This window comes from Ornithodoros turicata, chromosome 5 (genome assembly GCF_037126465.1).
Source record: "Ornithodoros turicata isolate Travis chromosome 5, ASM3712646v1, whole genome shotgun sequence".
In the NCBI taxonomy this organism is placed as follows: domain Eukaryota; kingdom Metazoa; phylum Arthropoda; class Arachnida; order Ixodida; family Argasidae; genus Ornithodoros; species Ornithodoros turicata.
The window spans coordinates 8197753-8216418 of NC_088205.1; the positions used below are offsets into that span (position 1 = coordinate 8197753).

An 18666-nucleotide genomic window follows, 5' to 3' on the forward strand; every position below is an offset into this window, starting at 1 on the left:
ACATTTGAAGAGCATGAAAATGCAACTATAGAGGGGCTAGGAACAAACAAAGAATAAACAAAAACAAGGCTCTTTTCGTTCCGTGAACGCGAAACTCATCGCATGAAAAGGGAATATTGCACAGTTGGGTATTGACGTCCAAGCCCTGTCCAGTTGTCTGAAAGTTGTTGGACTCCCTGGATCACTATCGTACGGCGCTTGAAGAGATCGCCCTGTTGAAGCAGATGGTGTTCGGTAGTTTTGACAATTTTTAATGGCCCTCGGATCGAGTGTGTCGCAACGGAGAGGGCCTCGGACGACGTTTTTATGTGCTTATTACTTTGGCCTCTTGGGTGACTCCCAAGATTGTTTACGTTGAAGCGTATGTTGCTGGAGATTTGATAGCTTGTTTCGAAGCACTATAGATTGCGGAGAAGTAGTTGCGCCCCATTCTGGGGTGAAGCCATTGCGAATGCGACACGCGTGATGGGCTTGCGCTGCCACGATCTGGGGGTTGGTGTGCGTCACGCGAACAAACAAAACATGCATCTGGCTTTGCTCTCCCTTTCTAAACACCAACTAAAACCAAGTTTCCCCCGTTTTATTTCGGCTGTTGGTGTTCTCTCAGGTTACATTGTGTACTGCTTGACATTCACCAAGCTCGTCTGCTCCGGAGACGAAATCTGTCCTTCGCACCTGCGACAAGAACTGTGCTATTGGCACCCACTGTATACTCAAACAATCATTCGTTATAGCGCTTTACGATGCTTTTATTTCGTGCCGTCAAGCACGCTTTGTTGTGCTAATACTGTTTCTACTGTATAAGATATTGCCCGTTCGACCATGACATCGATTGTCCCACCGATATAGACGGTTGCCCGTGACGCTTGTGAAGTCGATTGTTGATTTGCGGAGCGGCAAAATGTCTTCGCAGCTCATTACTCTGAATGCTTTGTGTCTGAATCATCTGTAGCTAAATAATCACCGTGAGAACGGTCTGCGGTTACGCTCATTACGCTATAACGTCTTTCAACATGACCTTGGGAATGTTGTGATGATTGTCGCATGTTGTGTTCGAGCGGTGTTAGCGTAATACAATTTACACATATGTTCGGTAAGACAAAGCGTTGGTGTGCCGCTTGTAATTAGTGATCTTTAATATATATTGTACGCTGTCGCCTTTGCGTGCGTAACGCATAGCGTTGGTGGATCTGCGCACGCGCAAGACAAAAGCAGAGCTTTGCGCATTGCGCGGAACCACCACGCTATCACTTACGTACGCAAAGGCGACAGCGTACGTTATACAAAAACTCACTATTATCTTACGCCGCGGGCATTCATAGGTCCGTGTGGAGAGAGAGAGAGAGAGGTCAGTGGATTGGCCCGTATGCGCCTAAAAGGTAGGGGGCGCTCTCTTCGTCGAAGAGGTGCGCGTGGCGTTGGGCGTAGGATTTACTTTGGTGACTTTTAGTTCAATCTAGTCAGTTAACCCGATACTATTAATTAAATTAATTAATAAGTAAACTTCCAATAATTGCTTTAGCCTTCCTCCAACTCGTAACGCCAAAACGTTACTCGAAATTTCTTGGGTGTCTGAGCCACATAAACGATGGGAAAGACTCAAATTCTACGTCAAAATAGTTCCCTCTATAGGACGTAATACTTATAGCGTGTTGTATAGGAATGAAAGTACCGTTTCGCCACACACGGCCGAATGACATAACAGACGTTGTTCACGCTCCCACCACCCAATGCTTGGTTACAGCATAACCGTCCAAGGTGCGGTGCAACATTGAAAGTGAACTGTTCGCCTTACAGTGTACCATAATCGTGTTCACTGATTTCCAAACTCTTTCCTCGTTACAGGAGCGTCATCCAAAAGCCCTGCTACAAGAGCACAAAGAACACGCCGAGTCTCATAGCACCATGTCCTAAGCAACCCTTCTCGCCCCCCGTTAATTCCCATCACGGTGTCCCGTTGGCTGGCTGGCCAGCATGACCTCCGTGCCCGCCGTGCCGGAGTTTCGAGACGCGGACCAGTGCCGGCAGCACGGTGTTGAAATCATTCGCCCGAAGCCGAGGAGACTCGGCGACCTCAATAGAGCGGGCCCAGTGGCGGCGAGCCATGAAGTACGGCTACCAGGCGAAGGTGCAGCGGCTTCTGGTCTCAAGCCCTCTCACAGGGATCTCGTCGGCGGTTCGGCACCTTCTCTCTACAAGGCATCTGGACGCGACGGTAAGCACAAGTGTTTCCCCGATTGCCAGGACAACCGGACGCAGTGCCTGACAAAAAAAGGTTCGTCGTTCCAGCAATGCTGAAGACTCCGAACCGGGAACTGTCAACCTCTTTGTGCTCTCCTCCTCCTTTGCCGGGGAAGCACAGCGAGAAAACTTCTTCGCACAAGTCGAGCTCGCAGCCGGCTACGCCGGTGTGTGTCGCATCGTCACCAGCGCCTAGGGTTCATTCTACGCCGCCGGTGCTGACCGGCGGACTTCGGTCAACGCCCGTCCGCGAAAGTCTGGCGCGCATAAGTCCGGGCCTCATGCTGGTCACGTCACGGCTGTCACCGGCAGCGAAGCTTAGCGTGCCGGAGCCGAGCCGACATTTTGCCGACACGCAGAGAATAGAAGAAGAGGACGAAGGGGTTACGACCGACGGTCACTTCTCACCGTACCGGTACGTGCTCCCAGTCCGTCATAACTCTCTATATATTAAATTCTGTCATTGACGCGTATTCCTTTGCCCCCCACTCCTCAGGGACTCCGCATCCAACACCGATTGCGGCTCGTTGAGCAAAAGTTCCTCCGACGGAGACCCGGTAGTGAGCCGGAGGAAACCTCTGACGAGACTAAAATCTCGCCGTAAAAATATACTCAGTTTTCCTCACGGCTTGAACACGGATGATTTGCGTCTTTTGCAAAGGAGGCACGATCTCTACGGAGGTTCATCGTCGGACGAGAACAGGTGCGCATACTTTTTTGATTCTTTTTAACCGCTTCACCCACTCACGCAGCCAGCCAACGTTTCTTCGAAGAGGACGTTAGAGAATTTGTTTGCTTCGCGTTTTCCTTCGACAAGGCGTTTGTGCTTCAGAGAAGCGGCGTCATTAAAAAGCAGGATTGCTGTTAACCACTGTTTTCGAAACTCGCTTACAGTTTCTTTCTTTTTTCTTTTTTGCTTGTACTTACTTTTGAGCCCTCTGCGAGGGAAACCCACACATTGTCTCGGCTGCGATGTGGGAGTATGTCAGTTTCGAAACTCACCCCTAGGGCACCTGCAACACTGCTTTTACAAAAGCCAATGTGACCTGTGAAACCGTAAGCGATACACTTAATCGGTAACCGTTTTGTCTGGATTTTTTTATTGTCTTTTTTACGTAGGTCTTCCGGCCATGCCAGCATGAGTGATGGCGGCCATTCTTCATACGGAAGTTCCCCTTCTGCCTGCGTGGACTTGAGCCGAGGGGGCCACGGCCACGATCCAGGAGCCGTGGTTCCTCTCACGAAATCCCTCCACAATATTCCGGGTCACCTGAAGGCAGTCCCCGAAGACGACCGAGTTCCCTCGTTGCCTCCGTCGTCTTCATCTTCTTCCCGTGTTTGCCGACGCTCTGGGAACGCGACCAGTTCGTCAAGCAGGCGGCGTTACCGTGAAGACCTTGACAGCGGGAACCCGTCTAACCTCGACGATATCTGTGACGCTGTAGAACAGCTGGCTGTTCGAACGCAACAAGTGTCCAGGACTGGTTACTCGACGTCGACTTACTCTTCTGTCAGTGGGAGTGAATCTGAGCCCGCTGTTAGGCGACTTATACGACATTCTAGCCTCGAAACCATCAACACGAACATTACTAGTGCTGACGAGTTCGTTTGGGTTGACAATCATTCCAGACTGGTCGAGCTACAGCACGTTCCGTGGAACAATCACGACGTCTTGAGAGTCTTGCAGAACGGGCGGCTTAAGGACCATTTGAGACGTATTTCTATGGAAGTGGTACCGAGACTAGCGTTCCTCCTGCAGAGACCCCTGGTAAGGGTCGCGAGGGAAGCTCAGCGGTTTGCGCGCGCTCTCGGTGTCTGCAGCAAACGCGAAATAAGCGGTGCTTTGACCGTAGTGTTGTCTCCGGGCCTTGCGGACAGTTGCGTTAAGGCGTGCCATAGGGCTGCGGCGATCTACACTGTGTCGGGTGATCAGATGAGGCTTAGTAAAAGTGCGCGCGCGGGGTTACAGCTGCCCGTGGGAAAGTTTCACCGGTGGGCGTGTGACGTGCGCCTGGGGACGTTTGTGCACGAGTACGCGGCCATCTTTCTGACGGCGGGAATGGAGAACCTCCTGGAGGAAATGGTGCTGCAGTGTCTGCCGCCGGAAACGACGTTGACGGCCTCTGTCCTCGAAGCTGGGATTTCGAACAACGCGGATCTGTGGGGATTGTTCCAGCCTTTCTCGCATCTCAACGCGGGAAGGACGGCGACGGGTGAGTTTGCAGTCTTCTTCTTGTTTCCGCTTACAGTATGTTGTCGGCTTGTGATGAAGCTTCCAAGGTTCCCTACCACTGCCTCCTTGCACGCCAAGAGTTTCAGAAGCCCTATTAAACTTCGCTAGAGACCAGCGGCATGGCCGAGTGGGCTAAGGCGTCCGCTCGTTGGCGGTAACCAAGGTCGTGCTGTAGACTGGGAGGTGGTGGGTTCGAATCCTACCGCCGGCTGTGCTGTCTGAGGTTTTCCCTGGGTTTTCCGAAGACTTTCCAGACGAATGTCGGCACAGTTCCCCCTGAAGTCGGCCCAGGACGCATACTAATCCCCCTGTCCCCCCACTCCTTCCTGCTGTCCTCTCTCCATCTGTCCACATCTGTACGCCGCTCATAGCCACAGTTGCTTCGCGGCGCTAACACGCAATTAAAAAAAAAAAAACACTTCGCTAGAGACTATCAGTGACAACGGTGCTATGCTATCTGCTCCCAACAGTGCTGTCTCGCCAAGGCGTTCACCGCCATTCTGACTGGCCTTCGAACCAATACCGTATACCTGCCATGCTGAGCCAACAATATCCCCGCGAGTCACTCGGTGAAACAGACCCTACTTAAAATCCGTCCCACGTCACCCGCGAAATTGGAGCCTCGGAATTGACCAACGTTTCACGTTGGCGTAAGCTATCATTTTGGCTGTTCGTGGACGAAGCAAATACCCGATGAGTGGGCGCCGCGGAAAGTACCGCTTACTAAATCTGGTCGTCCCTCGAGAGGCAACGATTATCGTTGGCGCCCATCTGCAAGAGAGGACGGCATGGCGCTCCATATTTCAGCGGTTGAGGCCATCGAACGAACAGTAAATACGACCCCTGCATACGCAAGCGCATTCTGGAACAGGCCCATCACGCAGTGACGTTGCGAAAGCAAAGCGGAAGGCCCATCAACGCGCATGCTCATAACCTCTCGCATCGTTTGGATGCATAGCGTCATACTTAGCGTGCTATCATTTTACCGAAGCGAGGCAGTCGGAAACTGAAATGATATTTGATTTGATTTGATTTGATTTCTTTATTAACTTGCCCATAAACAGCACATGCCTTATTATTATTAATATGGTGCAAGATATAAAATTATAACATATTTCGAACCCTAGTGGTAAGGGTCATTGCACAAGAGTAAAAGATGTCCAGATCTAAATTGACGTCATCATAAGCTCGTTGGATACGAGTCATGGGGCTTGAAAAACAACAATCTATTACATTAAAAACACAAACTTCTAAAACGTCTGGAAGGCATTCAACAACGCATTCAACAAGATATTCACAGCCAATATTCCCACATGAACACAATTATACGAAAATAAGAGGTCACGTACTTTACGCCTGCTAGCCAAAGTATTAATTCTGCAGTGATTAAGAATTCTTTTATAGTCATAAAAATAACGTATTGCCAGGTACGTATCGTAGTAAATTCTGATAAAGCGACGTTGGACTTTCTGAATGCAAGATGATAAAACACACCCAATATTGTTCCCTACGACGGAACAATACTCCAATTTGGGAACTACATTGTTATGCAGGGATATGCATTGTATTGAGCTGTTGCCACGAATGCGGAGATGTGTTCTTCACAGCATTTCATCTCCGGTATCCGACCGGATGAACTGCTATCCCCATCAGTTAGACGCACCCACGTGTGTGATATCTCCTTTGCATCTGTCACGTGTGTGCGCGAGTGTGTGTGCCTCATCTTTTTCATCGTCATCCCACTCATGTACTAACCCACAGGCACTGAGGTATGGTACCGCAATTGTTGCGGTGAATCACCTCATTCCATAATCATTCATGTAGTAGTTGTTGTTGCATTGTATCGGGTGTGATGCGTTGATGATTTTGACGTTCGGTTCGAGGTGAGCGCGGATAACATTGACAGTATATCCGCGGTCATTTTGTAGAAAAACATCCACACTGCAAAAACGTTATGTCACAACGTTTGCAGTTTTCAGAATGTAAATTACTCAGGAACAGTACGTCATCTGCAGTTGTCCAATAGAAGGCGGTTAAAGGGGCACAGCAATGCAAGGGATGACCCCTGTGGGGTGACTCTGACGCCATTTTGGGAACACTGCATGTTCTCAATTATGGCTCCAGCTAGGAGGCGCTGGCAGATACACTAATGTTTATTTGCGGATAAAGTGCGGCAGCATGGTAGTCAGAAAAATATTGCGGGGGGGGGGGGGGGGGGGGGGGCTTATGGGGACTTTTTATATGAGGGACGAGGTGTTCACCTCTCCCAAATGCACTACCAAAGGTACGATTTCGGGGGGGTTTGAACCCTCTAACCCCTCCCCCTGCGTACGCCCATGAAATGCGGTATCCGCGCGGATTTCAAAACGCTATATTTATATCCGCAAACCAGGATGTAACGCGGATACCTCTACGCTTATGATGTGCCTGTCTTTTACATACTAGCAGGGGTGTGATCCATGATTTTTTTAGGGGATGCGGTATAAGACAGCACGTTAGCCAAAGGTCGATTGAAGCCCTCGGTGACGGCAGAAATTGAGGGGAGTGTCAGGACATCCGGACCCCCTCCCTAGATTCGCCCCTCGGACGAGTATTGATACCTTTACGTTATCAGAACTCACGTTGTGTATTACTGATACGCTATCATCTTTTTTTGTGTGTGTGTGTGATGGTGGGCAATATTGTAAGAAACTCAAAATTATTGTCGCTTCTTGCATCCGATTATGAAAATAGCGTGGGGTATCAACATGCATCCGAGGTATCGTACGAGACACCTATGGGTTCGGCTACTTTTCGTTTACTTCGCACAGCATTCCACGTACACCCCTTTGCCACCCTGTGTGTGTGTGTGCGTGTGGCTTACGGGTTGACTCTAGAAAGTACTCTAATCGCTGATCATCCACAGGAATTTTCCCACACCGCGTTTCACTGATGGGCGTCAACCTTATCTGTGATAATAACCGAGGAGGAGAACCCCTGTACTGTCTTCGGCAAGAAGTCAACGGGTCACTCACCATCCGTAGATGGCCGCGTTGTACCCACCTACCCCGCAGAGTTCCTTGTATCCTTGCTGTTCCGAAGCATGGCCTGCATGACCACGAACCTTCTACCTTTTTTTTTTTCTTTTTCATTTTTGTTCCTCCTATAATAACTTACCGTACGCATTCGCCTCAAACGAACCAGAACAAAAAACAAAAAAAGGAAGAGCAAAACGCGCTTCTCGCTATATATCCTTGTCCTACCGTCGCATTCCAGACGTTTTTTTTTTGTTCGTTTTTTTTCCTGTACCTTATTTCGACAGGGTGTTTTTATTCTTTTGGTGGGCCTTTGCAGAGCCCGTCTGACCAGATCGCGAGGTGGAGCCGCTGTCACTCTTGCGTCTCAGCGGCTCGCGAAAATAACGCTCATTTATTTCCACTCTAGCGCTGGAAAAAACGCCTCTCGGGCGAAACTCCAAAGCGGGCAGAAAGAAAAAATAATAAAGTTAAACGGTAATTGCATGGTTGACTTCGAAAGACCCAGGTTGACTTGGGGGTGAGTGAGTGCAGAGGAAGTCTTCCGCGATAGGTTTCCAGGCTTATTTCTCGAAGCCTGCCAGGGGACGCTACATTTGTGCTTCGCAAATAAATAAGCAATGTCCCGTAAGGGTGATTATGCCGAGCTTTTCCTGCTGATCATCGTTTCTCTGATGGTAGCCCACAGTTTTTAACGGAGAGGTACAGAGCACGGGAGAAAAAATGTATTTTTTAAGGAAATGGTAGGACGTCAGCATTGTATAATGCCACAGAATAACAATGTAACTGTCAGGCTGCTAACTGATCTCTCGCAAGACCCCACGGACGCCTAACGGATTCTTCTGTCATGCAAGCCAGAAGGACATGATGAAAAAAAATTGCTAATCTGTCGGAATCGCACGTGGTTAGGTGCATAGGGAGCACAACAGCGGATGCCTAAGCCAATCGTTTTTGAACGGCTGGTACTGCTGCGAGACATCGAGCGAGGTAGCACTAGAGAAGTGGTTCCAGAAAAGGAACTTCTCGTGGCACCTTTGGTCTCTCAGCCTCCTGATATCTGAGGCGCTCGCTTTCGGTGATTCGTCCCGGCTGACTCGCTAGGTCTTGTTCTCTCCTCATAAGGGTGGATCAATCCCTCGTCTTCTTGTATTATGTAATACCACCTGGGAGATCTTCGGACCATTTGTCACGAATCTTATTTTATACGTTCTGCGCACGTGTCATTATCTGCAGGTGCCTTGTCGATGCCAAGGTGGCCAGGACAGACTGGAGGATCAAGTCATCATCCAATGACGACAACATCCCACCACCAGTCTGAAGACAGCTCTCGCGTACCTTCGTCAAAGTCACACGACCAAAACTTCCTCACCACATGCGTCGGCAACTTACCAGAGTTGGGTACGCTCCGTCTATCACCCACCACAGGGTACCTGTCACGTGAAATATTCGTTGTGACAATTTTCCGTACTTCCAGGCGATTTACTCGGCAAAGTGATGCAGTTCTATAACCACAAGATGTCTCAATCGGGTCAAAGGGCATCAATACCGTGGGGTCCAAGTGCGCTTCACACTTTATTTTACTACATGAGGTGTTCCCAACTAGAACATTCGGATCATCGGCACATGCACCGTAGCCCTGCTCCAGAGCTGGTTTATGAAAGGTCCGTGTAATGCGATATTGAAATGCTGTATTACATATTTAGCGCGTTTGCTGAATTGTTTGTACGCATGCAGGCCGTATCAGGTTTTGCCTCCATTGGTGGAATGGGTATGCGTTGCAGTAGCGCACGCGGAGCACCGGAGGTCCCTCGTAGTTGACCAGGACGACGTGATGCAAGCAGCACGACTTCTCTTGCCTGGGGTGGACTGTCCTGTGCGGCGATTCGGGTAAGTTTCATAGCAAAATGTAAGCGAAGGCGACCATATTTCGCTGTATTAGTCACCTTGCGAACAGTGGAAACAGAACGCAGACGTTGGACCGCTGGCTGTTTATTTTGAATGTTCTGTTGAACCACTGTAAGATTTTCGTGGAAAAGCAGGAAATTTGTTTCTCTCTCTCTCTCTCTCTCTTTTTTTTTTTTTTTAGTCGGCAATCGAACTATCAGATTTCGCCCTACGAACGGTGGTATTCAGGACTTCCAAAACACAATCCCGATAGTTTCGGAACGTTCTTTCTAAGCAAAGCAAACTCACGTTCAGCGCAATTTAGGGATGGAAGAACATTCAGTGGCGTATCTAGGGTGTGGCAGGTGTGGACAGGTGCCATGGGCGCCAGGTGAACATCGGCGCCATTATGTGGTCGTGTGTGAATGTGCCAGGTCGGGCACTCAACCTGACACATTCATAAATGATCTAATGCACCCGCCACTAGAGAGGTTGTAGTGTGAAACCTAGTGCGGACCACACGAAAACGCATCCCCAAGGACATCATGTTAACCATGTTGTCATGGGCACAGGGAGCTCTAGATACGCCACTGAGAACATTTCACCGAAGCCAATCGCGAAAGGCGAGCTGCACAGGCTTCAGCGGCCTTGAAGTTGTGCGTTCATATAATTGACACATTTTCTTTTCTTGGCATGCCCCCATCCGAGTAATCTTGCAAGTATGCACCTTATCGTCACGCCGCGCTGCCCTTGGTGCACGTTGCTGATCAGCTTCCGTTCGCGTGGCTTTCTCGGACGTGATGAAACCCGTGGCGCCGCCTGGTGGAATCGACGGAAACGTGTCGGGAGTATGGAAAATGGCGCAGCGAACGCGGAAACTGTGTGGGCTTTCGCTTATATTGTAGATATATGTGCTGGCTGGCAAAAATTCTCGATCGTCATCACTCGTGAAACGGAATCACGCGAATCAGAGGCAGGAAAAAGAAAAGAAAAAAGAACGTCGTTTCTACGGAATTTCTGCCGACTAACAAAGAAATGGATAATGCGGGGTATCGTAATATCAGGGTTTCACCGTAACTGAAAGATTCCAATGTCGTTCGCGTGATTGTATGCAGACTCAGCTGTATAGAGCTATTATTGAACCAAGGGTCGTCTTCTCACGGAAGTCCCAGTTTTGCCGCTGAATATACTGAAAGAAAACTATACAAAATGAGTCTCAAGCTATATACGATGCTATAACATTCGTTCTAAAAGGGCTCCGCTGTCTAACGGTGCCAACCAGGAATTTATAACTGGTTTTGATGAGTTATCAACATTCTGATGTACAGGAGTCGTTCAGAGGAACAAGTTTTGTCGCGGCGACACGCTGACGAAAAGGAGTGTACGCGGCACCTCCAGACAGAGCTCGCCTTCGGATTAGTGCGAAGTGGCAGGACGGACCTTCTCAGTCGAGCACTGCAACTGCTGCCACCTCAAGGGTTGGACACACGTGATGAACATGGACTTACTCCTCTCATGCTCGCATGTGTTGGCGGGGACGAAGCACTGGTGCAACTCCTTCTAGATGCTGGGGCTAGTGTTGACGCAGAGGTAGGCAACAGAAAGTCGGCCAGTCCCGGTCGTCGTGTTTCGAGCTCGACTATGTATGGAATATGTGGATGTACACTTTGGCCTTATACTCGATCACTTGCTTGCAGACACCTCCCTGTAGCCAGCAATATCCTTGTACAGTTCCTGAGACGCAACATTGGACTTCCCTCACTTATGCCACCACACGAGGGATGCTGGCGATAGTCCGAGTATGTTGTTCCTGTATTCTGTATTTTGACCTCATTTATTTTTACTGTACCGTATATCTGTACTGCACTGTATCATTTACAGATTTTTAATTAAAAACCTATGAGAGCAACATAGATGTCGTTTTTGCAGTTGAGTTGTACAGCCAGGCGGGCATCCTCTCGAAGAGAATATCTAACTATAATATGACTAACGATCTAAAATTAATGAACTTCTTAATTAAGGGATTGCAGGCAAAAGCAAGATAGGAGAATGGGAGCAGTCCTCATTGAACGCCATTCTTTTTTTTTTAATCCTGAAACGCGCACGTGCATTGAAATACCAATTTCTGAATTTATTTTGCTATGCAAACCAACCGAAACCGCCCCGATCGGGAGCGTAGGGAGGATAACGCTCATTCCACATGAGATGGCCACATGCTTTCGAGTGATGGAGATGATTGGAGTAAATGCTGCTTTGCTGGTTAGATTAACCGCTTTGCGGCCCAGGCAAGCCTCCGTCGGCGAAGGTCATGCGCTCGTGAGGAGCGCGGTTTTGGTTTTGGTCATTTCCCAAAGGGAACACTATCACCCGCGGATGTCCGAAATAGATCCCAATGTCCACATTCAGGGATGGATGCCCGTGGGGCATCTTTCGCGGCTGCTTCGAGGATTGTCCAATTTAGGTCCAGGATGGGATGTCACATGGAGCACCTCTCCAGAGAGAGAGAAACCGCGTTAGTGTAGCACTGCGCGAGAACGACCTTTGGGGGACCTAACAAATGTCCCAAACCAAATCAGTAAAAGCTGTAATTAACACAGATATTATATTTATTGTGAGTTAATGCTCCAAGCAGTTCCTAACTCTCATGTTGTTTATGTACGTAATACAATTAATCGTGAAAAAATTTGGAACCCGAGAAAGGGACAGAGGAGGGACGACACGACATGTTCTCGAAAGAGGTAGGCGAGAGGTAGCACGTGTCGTGTCGTCCCTCCTCTGTCCCTTTCTCGGGTTCCAAATTTTTTCACCATGTACCAGCTGGCCTGCACCCTTGCCCTTTTGTCAATTAATCGTAGGCACGTCACCCTTCCATTTTGCCTCAGGGGCGAGCAGGACTCTCCAATTTGCGATATGTCGCAAACCAAGAAATGTAGTGTTCTCTTTCGAAAGTGTCATTCGAAGAAATTAGTGGCCCTGGAAGCTTTCATATTTGTTTACTTTGTAAAATACAGCGTTATTCGTTCTGGGAAATGCGCAGTAAACGAACTTAAAATTGAAATTTTTTGATGGCAGCATGCGTTTTTAAAGGTGCTGTATTTATTAACCGTTGAAAATTTGTATTTGCTTAATGAAAATCACAAATCAAGCAATCATTCCATACATGTCCCACATAAGTCCTGTACATATCCGCGTAATGTCCCTAAGGATTATTACAGGATACAATATTCGGGAAATGCGGCAACCTGGATGTCCTCAGGATGTCCCGTAGATGAACACTAAACATTATCATGTCCCGTGGATATCACGATATCCCAGCACGATATCTGTGGGATGTCCCATGGATTGTTTTGTTCCCTCTGGGTTGCAAAGCAAAATTCGGAGATGGATATTTCACAGCACGCATTCGTTTCAGGATTTTTAAAAGATAGAATGACATTCAATCAGGAAAGTTTCCCAATCTGCTATCTCACTTTTGCCCAAAAAATTAAAGAATTGTTGGTAATTAGTCACCTTCTAGTCAACATACTGTCTTCGAGATCATGTACGCCTGTCCATATAACTCAACTACAAAAACAACATCTATGCCGCTCCTAGCTGTTTAAAAAAATCTGTAAAGGATAAAAAAAACACTCTGGAAATTAAGACGTTGTGTGTTAAATGCAATAATAATGTGCAATCCATACCCTATCACAGTTGCTACTGGAGAAAGGAGCCAATGTAGAGGGAGGTGCAAGACTCAGTGAAGACAAAATCACAGAGACACCACTTCAAATAGCTGCAGCATCCGGTATGTGGCATCTGTGCATCGCACTGCTACAAAGTTTTGGTTGGGTACAGATGCACAAATCATTGTCGTTTTTTTTTTTTTTTTTTTTGTGGTACTACAACAAACTCGAATTGGTGTTTGAAGGCCACATTTCTCATACCTTACTTTGTCTTCCCCTAGGCCACCTGGACCTGATCAGCCTACTCTTGTCCTACGGCGCTCACCCATTCCTGTCCACGCTATTCCGAGATGCCCAAAGCTATGGTGGTGCCCAGCAGAGAGGTTGTTACAGTGCCATCGCAGTGGCAGCTGCACATGGTCAGCGAACGGTTCTCCATAGGCTACTGTCCCATCCTCTGGCGGGAGACACGAGAGATATGTTGTCACTGGAAGAGATCTTGGCAGAGGGCGCCAATCAAATGACCAGTGATCGGCGAGCTGCGAGGCTGAAGGTTGTGCCAGCGTCCATGGAAGACATCAACAAGCAGCCGACCAAGGAAGGTCAAGTCATCAAGCTGACGAAAACGCAGATGAAGGCTTTGCAAGAAGCCATGTACCAGAGCTCTGAGAATGGATATCTTGAAATTACGTTGGACCTCAGAAACATTGGTAAGATGCATGCTAGACACCAGTGTCTGTCCATAATTAATTGTGGGTCTCTTTTCTAAAGGTGTCCCTTGGGCTCTTCACTGCTGGATGCAGACCTTGACAACAGCTCATGAACAGCATTTGGAAAATATTATAGACGAGCTGCTACAGGACTTCCTCCATGTGTGGCCTGAGGACTGTAGCTCACAGTTTGTGGATGAATGTTTGCCGTTGCTTTTCTCAATATTCAGGCATAGTAAGGTAAGTTGTGATTACTATGCACAATAGCTCACATTATTTTTCTCACTTTGTGTCCTTCACGTTTTCATAAGCCAAGAACAGTAGCTATTTTCGGTTGTGTTGGATCTTTCGTGATTGGTTGTATTCGTACCACCCACATAGCACAGTGAAACAAATGTAACATTATGGCTTCGTAGAACATTATCAGGAGCATATTACGCAACATCATTGAGAGTGCCTAGCGATTGGGCAGCAGAATCTGTAAAGCAGAGGAACTCTTACTGAGGCATCCTGAGACGGTGCATTTGACATGTTGCTCAGTTGTGAACGTTTACACATGAATGTGTGCCTATTGGCAAATTCCACTGGTTGATCTGGAGCGGCTTTTTCTGTTCCCCGAAGGAGAATGCGTGTTTCATTGGTCGTCTCGGGTCAACCCTGCCCACCCAACACTACCTAGAAAAGAAGGCCTTTCCAATATCCCCTCACCTTTGCGATACGGCAGCCTACTCGGATGGTTTCTCTCCAATGAAGCGTGTGTTGTCTGCTTAGCAGGGACACCTCTATCATGTCATTGGCTGACGCCTATCGAAGTAGGATGACGTTAGCTGGAGCTGCGCTAGCCTTCTGTGTAAGTGGTGTTGCCCCACTGTCATCACTTCCGCATTTCCAGACAACCACTAAGGTGCGAGGGACATCCGGAAAAAGTAAAAACGTCTTTGTCCTCAGTGGATGTCCTGCGGACGTCTGACGGACACGCATCTTGGACATAATTTTCATATCAAAAGTGAATGTTCGTCGGACGTGTCTGGGAGCTTCACATATGGACGCCCCTGGTCGTATATTTGAATGGCTATACCAGGCCAGGCTGTTTCGCAGCTGTTTCAAGAATTGTCCGAATCAGGTTCATGGCGGGATGTTACATGGAGCATTTATCGCGCGCACGAGAGAGAAACGCCAGATCCTGTAGCTTTGTGGAAGTCCGTCTTTTGTTGGGCCAACCAACTGAATGTCTCAAACCGAAAGCAGTAAAAAACATGTTATTGTGATGGTGAGATAATGCTCCAAGCCATTTCTCACTTCTGCGTTTTTTTGTGTACGCAATCGAATCAAACTTAGGGGCTTCACCATTTATTTTTACTCACAGGCGAACAGGACTTCCAAAAATTCGCGGGAGCTCGCGAGACAAGCAATATGTATAGCGTACACGTTTTATCTTAGGAAATGCCACCACCGCACATGCCCTACTGGTCCTGGAAACATGCTACTGTTCATTGCTTTGTGTGCACGTCCTGTGCATTTGGCGATAACCAGTTATAGTCAGCTATAACGTTGTTCCATCGATCAGATAATTTCAGAACTTAACTGTTGTAAAGCTCTTGTCACAGTTCATGCACAGTAAAAGTGCAGTGACGCATGCATGAGGAGGGGCGGGAGGCCTAGTAACACCCTGTACGGCCCCTAAAATGTCCCGCAGGATGTCCACAGTATTGCCAAAAGGACGTCTCAAGATGTTGCATTGGCAGTCCTATCGTCATCCAGAGTACGTCATTGGGATGGATTATGGATATCATATTGTCAGCTCAGTGACATCCTGCAGATATCCACAGGATGTCTTATGGTTTACTGGTCATAGAGCAACAGCGAGCATTTGGGGGACTCGTTGAGCTTTGCCAGATATCCGCAACAACTTCTGCCAGGCTCTTGACTGGAGCGGGATTAATTTCGTTGGTGGATTCGGATTCGGTCCCTCCATGCTGGATGGTGGTGGTGGTGCTAGTGAAATAGCTCGCCGTTGTCAGCCTTAGTGGCAGGATCCGTGTATCAGCAGGTGTATCCATATACGGATGAGCAGGATCCGTGCTGGATATTCTTGCTCTGTACTGCATTTGGGTGCTCGTCCAGATTGACCAATGGAATTAGTGGTATGATGCGCAGACTCGTCACTCGCTGCTCTATCACTTATGTTAAATGCACATAAAAACTTAATTTTTCCTGAATACATCAAAATAACACATTCAAATTTGCCCAATCTGTTATGTGTTTATTTCTCACTTTTACATCTTGAATCCCAAAAGCAGTATTTTACAAAAGTCAGTTTTAGAGCACTATAATGTTTCAGGTAAGTGACTGGCAGTGAGCTAGTTTTTGTAATTTGTTTCAAAAGGTATATGTGTATTGTTTTTGCATGTGTATGGTGGTAGCTATGCAGCTTTCGTAACAGGTATCATTCATGTCGTTTGTAACTCATACTTTGATTAGAGAGACATGGATGGAAAATAGTCTGTTGACACATTGGCAGAGCTGTGCGACTAGCCTCACACTATCAATGCTGAAAGTGCTGATGACTATGCAACATGTGAAGTTCAAAATGTCACCAGTGAATTATTCACACAAACAGCTGCTTTATAAAATGAGGACACTCAACCATACATGTGTACATGTGTTGCAGAATGAAGGTACCACGCTACTGTTAGCAGACATTTTCTCCAGCTGCTATGGTAAAGAGCAAATCAAAGAAATAAGAGACGTCTCTTTCGCCGGGGGAGCTCGAATAGGCAAGTGCTGTGTCTTTTGTCCCTGCTTCATCATGTATTTAAGTGAGAACTACTAAGTTTAATAGAGTTTATTTCTGGGGGCACCAGATCCTAAGTATGTGAACAGCCCTGAGATGTCAGACATCCAGTTCAGAGTGGAAAGCCGGGCCTTCTATGCTCACAAGATCATCCTAGTAAATGCGTCGCCACGCTTCAAATCCATGCTGTCAACCAAGACTGCTGACGGAAACCCACCGGTGGTGCAGATCAACGACATTCGATATGACATATTTCAGGTAAGATAGTGCTGGAACCTGAGACGTCTTGAATGTTAATTCTGACATACTTTTTCTGCAGCTTGTCATGCAGTACTTGTACAAAGGTGGTTGCGAGGACTTTGATCTTGACCAGAATGACGTCCTTGAGGTAATGTTGATCACCTTTATCTGAAATTTGGCTGTTTTTCTAGCGATCATTTTACGTGACGTAGTCAGCGGAACCGAGCATTCAGGATACAGTGATGCCTTATAGTTGTAGTTAAGGTAATGTGGGCCTTGGAATTGGACAGAAGTTTTTGGAAACAAAACCATACACTGAGGTAACTAGTGTGAATTGTCAGAACAAAGAGTGAACAGGAGGTTTATGATAAGGGAGGCATTTTTACACAAACAAGCTTCTGAGGGCTTTATACATATACAGGGATATTTCCAGGATTTTAATTTCGCGGGTGTTGGTGTCCTGTAAGGGGTGGGAGGGGGGAGGGGGACGATATGCATATGTGCTGCTTTTGTGGTGTTTTTGGCCTGTCTAGCCGGTATTTTGGGGGATGCTGGGAAAATCCCTGGCTTTATATGGCCAATACAGTGCAGTCCCGCTAATTCGAACTCAAGGGTAACGAAGATTTGTTCGAATAAAGCGGAGTTAGAACTAAGGGGAGCTGCTCAGAGGGAACGGCTTGATACGTGGCAGTGCATACTAGCTGCATGAGAAATGCGTCATGGCTCGCTAGGCCTTGCCGCACGTTCGCGGTCACGCGATGCCTGAAACATAAGAGTGTCCATCCATTCCAAAATATTTATGGGCAGGTAAACACCGCACCATCGCAGTTGCGTTCGTTTCTTTAGCTGCGACTCAATGAACATCGTTTTCGATATTCAGCCGCACCCAATCGCGAGCCCCGCGAACGCGAATATCACCACATACGCACCTTCTTTCGGCTGTGTTGTCTTAATCCACAGAAAACGGCGAGGCTTACTTGCTTTGCCGACCACATCGTACGCAAGTTCGCGAACAGCTTAGGATGATTCGTTCCTTTTTGCTCTTTCCTCTGGTATCACTAAGTATCACTTTTTCAGTAATGGTCGTACAATGATGATAAAACTGAACACTTGACAAGTAAACGTGTCCATGGCACGCCAGCAGCGCGCTTCCGAGCTGATGCGCAGTCGGGCCGACGCATCGTCGAGAGACTGGCGCGGCCGGACAATCTCGTTCGAATAAACCTTTGCACACGTTCATATGTTCGAACTACCGGCCGGTTTCCCCCATTGAAATGCGCATGACTCTGACAGGACCCGAGCGCCAGTTCGAATTATCCGAAAGTTCGAATTATCCGAAAGTTCGAATTATCCGAAAGTTCGAATTATCCGAAAGTTCGAATTACCCGAAAGTTCGAATTACCCGAAAGTTCGAATTACCCGAAAGTTTGAATTACCCGAAAGTTTGAATTACCCGAAAGTTTGAATTACCCGAAAGTTTGAATTACCCGAAAGTTTGAATTACCCGAAAGTTTGAATTACCCGAAAGTTTGAATTACCCGAAAGTTCGAATTACCCGAAAGTTCGAATTACCCGAAAGTTCGGATTATCCGGATTGCACTGTAGTGAGTTTTTGTCGGTCTCGTGCACCACCTCAAGCACTGCAAAGGCACAATAGCTGCAAGACAACTGCCAAATCTGAAATCAGCAACACATCCTACTTAGCACTAGTAGTATCACACCATAAGATATGACATTGTTCTTTTATTGGTTCATGAAAAGAGATTGTGTCCTGCATGCCTCTGCACATCTGCTTGTTGATTTATAGTGCTCCGAAGGATGTTATTTAAAGTACTGACTTCTTTATATTGAGAGTTTGTTGCTGTTCTTGGCATAAATGTCCTTT

General features: G+C 47.5%; 1 protein-coding gene across 2 annotated transcripts in view; it reads left to right on the forward strand.

Moving 5' to 3' along the window:
- Positions 1 to 18666, forward strand: part of LOC135393939 (ankyrin repeat and BTB/POZ domain-containing protein 2-like) — a 32717-nt gene that overhangs the window by 12206 nt on the left and 1845 nt on the right. For both annotated transcript variants that reach the window (XR_010422727.1, XM_064624299.1), the window contains exons 2-16: positions 1846 to 2215; positions 2290 to 2656; positions 2738 to 2944; positions 3361 to 4454; positions 8722 to 8886; positions 8963 to 9149; positions 9223 to 9375; positions 10701 to 10962; positions 11070 to 11171; positions 13066 to 13159; positions 13319 to 13747; positions 13809 to 13987; positions 16419 to 16524; positions 16612 to 16799; positions 16861 to 16929. Coding sequence is in view for 1 of the 2 variants with exons in the window: in XM_064624299.1 (XP_064480369.1) it covers positions 1975 to 2215; positions 2290 to 2656; positions 2738 to 2944; positions 3361 to 4454; positions 8722 to 8886; positions 8963 to 9149; positions 9223 to 9375; positions 10701 to 10962; positions 11070 to 11171; positions 13066 to 13159; positions 13319 to 13747; positions 13809 to 13987; positions 16419 to 16524; positions 16612 to 16799; positions 16861 to 16929 (3843 nt within the window). In the remaining variant the exon portion in view is untranslated. The remainder of the gene's footprint in view (positions 1 to 1845; positions 2216 to 2289; positions 2657 to 2737; positions 2945 to 3360; positions 4455 to 8721; positions 8887 to 8962; positions 9150 to 9222; positions 9376 to 10700; positions 10963 to 11069; positions 11172 to 13065; positions 13160 to 13318; positions 13748 to 13808; positions 13988 to 16418; positions 16525 to 16611; positions 16800 to 16860; positions 16930 to 18666) is intronic.